The 7,512-nt window shown below is 33.7% G+C and overlaps 1 protein-coding gene across 1 annotated transcript in view; it reads left to right on the top strand.

The window, feature by feature from the left end:
• Nucleotides 1-875: 875 nt before the first annotated feature.
• LOC110021984 overlaps nucleotides 876-7,512 on the top strand; it is a 34,698-nt gene continuing 28,061 nt past the window's right edge. The window contains exons 1-7 of the mRNA XM_020720737.1: nucleotides 876-1,263; nucleotides 2,978-3,181; nucleotides 3,259-3,440; nucleotides 5,267-5,393; nucleotides 5,479-5,673; nucleotides 6,313-6,363; nucleotides 6,468-7,421. Of these exons, the coding sequence (XP_020576396.1) occupies nucleotides 1,162-1,263; nucleotides 2,978-3,181; nucleotides 3,259-3,440; nucleotides 5,267-5,393; nucleotides 5,479-5,673; nucleotides 6,313-6,363; nucleotides 6,468-7,421 (1,815 nt within the window). The 5' untranslated portion in view covers nucleotides 876-1,161. The remainder of the gene's footprint in view (nucleotides 1,264-2,977; nucleotides 3,182-3,258; nucleotides 3,441-5,266; nucleotides 5,394-5,478; nucleotides 5,674-6,312; nucleotides 6,364-6,467; nucleotides 7,422-7,512) is intronic.

Raw genomic sequence — 7,512 nt, 5'->3', positions numbered from 1 at the left:
TCATAATCTAATACGTTATATGAATACACCCCATGTATGAACAATGTCTAAATCAAATGAAACCCTGTTAGAGCATAAATATTTGAGTAAAGACAATGAGTGTGATCTAATTAATAGCTTGTTGGAGTTAATAAGTCTATTGAATGACGCTACAACATGCTAGTAACAAAATTGATGAGTGGTAAGTATAAAACACGAAACAAAAATAAAAATGAACAAGACATTACATTACTACACTTAATAATGTAGATGAAGATGTTGTCATCAAATTATAAAAGATGTTGGCAACTTGGTTTACCCTAAATATAATTTCCATTCAGTAGTACAATAATGCTAAGAGAAAACTAATTTTATATACGATTAAAAACTGATTCACCAATGAGAAGTTAACACACTTAAACAAAATAAAAAGGAGAAGCCATTAACTTGATAAATTTTTCATTTTATGAGGGAAAACAATCGTTTAATGATTTTGGCAAACTCCTATGAGAGGGGAACAAGTGTGATTTAACTAAGAATGAATGACCGACCTCTCTTTAATAAAAAAATTGACGTTCGAAGAAGTCAACATAAGGAGAAGAAGGACATACATATTTGAATTTAATATTCATGCGAATATGATGAGATATATGATATTGGTCGTTATGTGGAAGCGTCAAGTAAAGTCTGCTTTGATCAAGAGCGGTTGATAGAATAACGTAAAATGAACAATCATCTTCAGAGTTGAAGATGCATTGATACGATCACATGTATTTACATTCATGATCAAATTTTTGAGAATTTGATAAAAATGAAAAATATGAGTTTGAGTTTTGTAATGATTTTAGTATTTAAGTAGTGAGAATTTGACATTGGGATAAATGAAGCCCGTAGTGGGCTTGTTTTAAGACGACGGGTATGATTTCATTAGTCCCCGTGAAACCGTATTTTCCGTCCAGCGGAAATTTGATTAAAAGTAGGCGGATTAATAAAATTTTGCCTGCATGCAAACCCTAGCTATTCTCATCCACTTCTTCGAACCCTAGGGCACACCCAGTTCGATAGTCTCCCCGCTACCTCGTACTTCTTGATCTACCCGAGACTTCCGTTCTTAGGGTTTTTTTCTAGAGTTTTGATGGCGTGAGTTCGGGTGAATCGTGATTTCGTAGCATTTGCGTGCTAATGACGCTCAGGGATAAGGAGCTCGAGGACCGGATCGAGGAACTCGGCAATAAGCTGACGAGTCCTCCCTCCGATGTGCAACAGTTGCTTCAACTTCTTGATGTAAGCCCCCTTTATTTGTAGTTCTCCGTTTCTCCCGCTTAGAATTTGTTGTAAATTTGAGCGCAATAACGCGACTTTGCGCGTGCTTAAGGTTGTTCTTGATGTCTTTTGTTGGGGTTTGATGTATTGAAGCTGTTTGCACTTTTGATTTTTTTTTTATTGGTAGCGCTTCCAGTTGCATGCAGAAGAATATTAAATTGCATAAGGGGTTTCCTTTATTTCGGGTGGACGAGAATGCGTGGAGTGTTAGGATGAGAATTTGTAAAAAAACTTTTGTTGGGCAGAAGAAGGTTTCGGTGCTTGCCTGTGTTGGTGAACAAGGGAAATATACAATCTTTATTTCCTCGAGAATAAATTGTGGTAGAAATATGATTTTTTCATTCTTGGAAACAGTTTTTGTCAGTTTTTAACGTATAGGTGGATTCTTCTTGCGGAAACCATTTTAGTGATGATTTATTGTAACAGTTGCGCTAAACTTGGTTTTTTCACCTTGTTCTTTTGTCTTGTGCTGGTGTTTTTGGGTAAAAAGAAATGGTCAAATGTCATAAATTTTTATATGTTTCCAGCTGCTTAACATGGTGGGTTTTCTATTCAGAAGAACATCAAAGGATGCTTAGTTGGGCCACCGACTGATTTAGAATTTTTACTACCTTAATGTTTTCCTTCCATGTTTATATTGTTATTGCAGGACATAATTTCATGTAATTTTATTTAAGCGGATAATGAAGGATGGCTAAGTTAAAGGGGATTTTGTTTAAATTGCAGTGATATATTAAGAAAAAAAATTATAGAGGATTTTGTTTAGCTCTGACAATGGTGTGTATCATCATGAATTGCTTATATGTCTATTTTTACCACATGATGGTTGCTACAAATTATAAGCTTTGACTGTGATTGAAGCGTTTTAAATAAAAAATTTGTCCAATGGTATTAGCAATGCTACTTGGTCTCATCAACCTTGTGTTGTAAATAAATACCTAACCACCGTATTTTCGTCATTCTTTTTCTCTATGTTCTTCTATTACTTTGAATTGCCATTTAATTGGTTCCGAGGAATTTCTGGAGAAGAGAAAAGCTGTGTTACCCATGTAATTTACTCTTGTTTATTTGTATAGAGCGGAATTGTTCTTTGTATTTCATTTTTTATATTCTCATTCATATACTTCGTCCTACTGCTTATTTGCATGGAGAGAAAATGATGTTTGCATTTCATTTTTATATCCTTATTCGCTATACTTGGTCTCATCAACCTTACGTTGTAAATAAATACCTGAACACCTTATTTTCGTGTTATTCTTTTTCTATATGTTCTTCTATTACTTTTAATTGCCATTTAATTGGTTCCGAGGAATTTTTGGGGAAGAGGAAAGCTGTGTTACCCATGTAATTTACTCTAATGTTTATTTGTATGGAGCGGAATTGTTCTTTGTATTTCTTTTTTTATATTCTTATTCACTATACTTTGTCCTACTGCTTATTTGCATGGAGAGAAATTGATGTTTGCATTTCGTTTTTATATCCTTATTCGCCATACTTTGATCAATTAATTTCCTGAAACTTCTTTCAATTTTTATAATGAAGTTCTCCTTTCTAAACAGAAAGAGATTATTTTATTGGCAAATTCTTTATCCTCTTTTTTTTTTTTTCCAACAGCAGTTTTGTTTATTTTCTTATTCAAAATTTGCATTTGATCCTAAACTTTGTGTATCTGTAGAAAGCTGAGAACTTCTTGTCAAGGGTGGAGCAATGTCCACCACAGTCAATGCACACAGCTCTTAGCCCTTCTATGAACGCATTAGTCACTAAGGATCTTCTCAGACATTCAGATTTGGATGTGAAAATTGCTGTTGCCTCCTGTCTAAGTGAAATCACAAGAATAACAGCTCCAGATGCTCCATATGATGATGATCTAATGAAGGTTTTGCTTATTTAATCATTAAAAAAAATTTCAGAATGCCTATAAATTATTGATTTATTTCCTTCCTATTCATTCAGGAGATTTTTGGGCTAATTGTTGGAGCTTTCAAGAATTTGGATGAGTTCTCAAGCCGTTCATTTTCTAAGAGAGTTTCAATACTCGAGACAGTTGCCAAGGTCCGATCTTGCGTGCTGATGTTAGACCTTGAATGTGATGATTTGATTTTGGACATGTTCCATCATTTCCTCAAGACAATAAGGTAGGTTACCTATATATATTTTTTCCTTTGATTTCACACATCATTTATGATTTGTTTCATTGTCACATGGTCTGATTACAAAAGTCATATTTTTAACAGTTTTAGCAAACTTAAGCCAAATTTTGCCAAGTTCAATCTATGGTGCAAACTGTTTGGCTTTAGGTTTATTTACTGTGCATGTATATATGAAAATTTTATTTATATCCTGTAAGTTTATTCTTTTGCTATAACATACTTTATATTGAAGATATGCTTAATGTATTCTGTAGTCTATTCATGGGCTACTGCTCCGTGGACTAAATAAGCAGCTGTGAAAATCCGAATTAATTTGTTTTTCTGTATGCTATGTATGTTATTTATATAGAAACACTTTGCGTGCATCCATGATATCTTATCTAGTCTCTATTAGTTATTTCTTGAATGGTATGCTATGTAACGTATATTATAGTTTTTTTGTCATAGATTCAACTAAGAGTTTAATTAACGCTCATTTTGATTAGTTTGATTTTATTTATATATTTCATACCAATTATTTAGAGAATATACTTTTACAATATTATTTTCTTAGATTTCAATATATATATATATATATAATATATTTGTAATTGGAGATACTAGCTTGCTATCACAGGCTGATGCTAGCCGGCGTTTGCTAGAAATTAGTCAGGGATTGGCAGGCATTAACTTGTGGTCTTCAATTCACGTCCAACATTATCAGAGCTTTATTTGAAGTTAATATGGCTTTTCACGAGTGGATTTTTTTCCCCTCAAAATTTGTGTAGGATGGGTAGGGAAGTTGAAGCAAAAGTTAAAAGAGATTTATTGGAAAAAGTAAGGGATTGTGATCCTACAGTCAAGAATGCATGTAAAACTTAGTCTTGCTAAATAATGTAATCTCTTACTTTAATACATATATATATATATATATATATATGCAAACCATGAAGTATAAGAATGCATGTAAAACTTAGTCTTGCTAAATAATGTAATCTCTTACTTTAATATATATATATATATATATATATATATGTAAACCATGAAGTAGAAGTATAAGAATGCATGTAAAACTTAGTCTTGCTAAATAATGTAATCTCTTACTTTAATATATATATATATATATATATATATATGTAAACCATGAAGTATACATTTATTATGGGTTGGATTAGATTGACCAGAGAATTATTATTTTTTCATGTTTGTTGAATCTGATTGGAACTTGAAGTCCTGCCCGAACTTGGCACAGAATCGGATTGGAGCCCTGTTGATTTGTTGTTGGTTTATGAAAAAATGAAGTCCCTTTCGTTGAAGGATTTGTGTATTAAAATCACTACTCTAACTACATCCAAAAAATTGCTGGAAGCAAGCAAATTTCTATAATAAAGCCGCTTATTTTTGTTTTTTTGTTAAGCTTGATTTTGGTGGTTCTTTTGTTTTGATGCATATAGATGGCGATAGGGAACTTTTTTTTGTAGTTGCAGGCAAGTCTCTTTTTTGGACACCATGGATGCATACTTGCATAGTTTTGTATTTTTTTGACTAGTAATGCAAAATGCACATTTTCATGGAAGCAAGCAAACTTCATCATTTCATCTAAAATATTCTAATCGACAAGCAACCGAAGGGACCCTCTCCACATTTTGTTTCCTTTATTCGATGCACTGCCTTTTTTGAAACAGCTCTTGCTTTTCAGAATGTAAGTTGTGTATGGTAGTGTTTACTGAGTTCTTAAAGCCTATGTTGAACGTCATTATAAAATTTTTTTCCCTTTTTTGGCAATGCCTTATTTTTTCCCTTGTTTTTGACTCGGGATGCATTCATTTCAGACTTAAGCATTCAGATACAGTTTTTTCTTCAATGGAGACAGTCATGTCACTTGTTATAGAGGAGAGTGAAAATATTTCAGCGAAGCTTCTTTCATGTCTCTTGGATAATCTCAAGACTGATGAAAAGGTAAATTTTTTTTTTTGTAATATCTTTATGCTTTTTCTTGATTGAAAATAGCTTATTTTTGATCTCTGTGCAACTCCTTTCTCAGAATATCTTGTCCTCAGCAAAGAAGCTTGCAGAAAAAGTGCTGTCTAATTGTGCCTCGAAGTTGAAGCCTTATTTGGTTGAGGAATTCAAGGGCACTTCCGCTCTGAGTGATTATAGCAAAATTGTTACTGTTGTGTGTCAGGGGAATCTTGATACGTTAACCCAGAATGACATAAGTACTTTCGGCGAAACTCAGGTGCACTATCTGGCATCTTCTTTATTACTGCTTTTTTAAGTAATAGTATGACAGAAATTTATTATAACCTGGTTCCATTTAGAAGTTTTTATATTAGGGGCATTTACATACATAGCACACAACTCTAAGGTATTTACATATCTCACACTTAAAATTTTATATTTACACACATAACACCCAAATCTTTAATATCATATAAAAAAAATAACACTATTACTGCTTTGTAAAGTGAAATACATCTTTTCATGCATAGGTTTATAGCACCAAAGTGCTATGTATGTAAATATGAAAGTTTAGGTTTGAGATATGTAGATTCATAAGAATTGCGTGCTAGGTATGTAAATTTCCCTTTATATTAAGTAGTATGTCGCTCTTTGTCAAAAGTTTACTTATAATTTGTTCATGCATAGCCTATTGATATCTAGTTCGTCATTTGTATAAAATTATCATAGTGGTTGATGCTTGGCAATTTTTAAACATAAAGGTCTAACACAGTTTCTAATTTTAGAGTGTTATGCTTGTGAAGTTTAGTACCTTTTGAAATTTCTGCTGCCATTTTGTGAATTTGCATATTATTGCTTTTTTTTTTCCGTTCTTTGTGGATAAATTTCAATGCCTAATCAAGTTATCATGCTTCAGGCAGATGACAGCAAGTTATCTGAGGGGACTCTGTGTGCCGAGCTGCCTCAGGTTTTTAATTAAGTTTCTAACTGAATTTCCTTTTGCCATTTTCTTATTTAGCTAAGGTTTCTTGAGTTTTAAACTAGAATGCATCTTATTCTTCTTATTTTCAGGGATCAGCAAAACAGGAACATGAACTTGCTGTTGGAAAAGCTGTCACTGATACAGATGGATCTTCTAAATTAGTCACGAGCAATGGTACGCTTCAGATGGGGAACGGGGATTCTATGGCTTCAGAACAAAAGGCTGAAGTTTCCCAACCTGATGTTCAATTGAGGGACACTGATGGATTTAGGTTAGCTGATTCTGATAACTTGGGCTCGGGTGCTGCAAAACTGGATAGTGGATTAAGTCTTAGTTCTAGAAAAGGAAGAAGAAAAGGAACTTTGGTTAAGTTATCAGTTAATAGCGAGCATAAGCAAATTGATGACGAGAAAGAAACTCCTACTATTACTGGAAGGAGGAAAGGACGCAGTAAGGAGGCTGACTCGACTCAAGTTGATGGCCTTCCTTTTAAGGAGGTAGAAACGGCTTCTAACTCAAAATCTAGGAAGAAGAATAAGCTTGAGCCTACTCCTGGATTGGCTGATGTGTCCTCTTCTATTTCTTTGCATATCCCTAACGAGCATGATAGAATTCAATCTAGAAAGAGTCGGTCCTCTCGTTCAAAAAAAAAATCTGGTAAAAGAAATGTTCCTGACAAAGCTGCAGCGGATGGCTCATTTAGTGCTTCTGGGCATAGGGATCTTTTGGAAAGCAGCCGAACGACTAGTGGAGATATTCCTACAAGAGGGCTAAGCTCAAAAAAGTCAGAGGGCATCAGTGATTCAGAAAAAAAATTATCAAAATTTTCTGCCAGTAAGTCACACGCACATGTTGAGGATGGCAAAACAACCCCAACAACTACACATGATTCAGAAAAAAAACATCGGAGACATAGAGTTAGAAGTGGATCTAAAAGAGAAGGTAAAGAAGAAGATTCCTCAGGACAGAAGCAAAGTGCTGGTAAGCAGGAGATGGGCGGCAGCGTAGATGTTGGTGAGGAAGATAAAGAAGTAAAATTGAAGGTTATTACCTATACTCTTAACTTTTAGAGTTTTATTGTTTAAAATTTCCTCTTATGTTTGTTTTATTTAGTCTTTTGTTGGAGCATGCACC

Source organism: Phalaenopsis equestris, unplaced genomic scaffold, assembly GCF_001263595.1.
Source record: "Phalaenopsis equestris unplaced genomic scaffold, ASM126359v1 Scaffold000002, whole genome shotgun sequence".
Lineage (NCBI taxonomy): Eukaryota > Viridiplantae > Streptophyta > Magnoliopsida > Asparagales > Orchidaceae > Phalaenopsis > Phalaenopsis equestris.
This window is presented reverse-complemented; position numbering and strand designations above follow the sequence as displayed.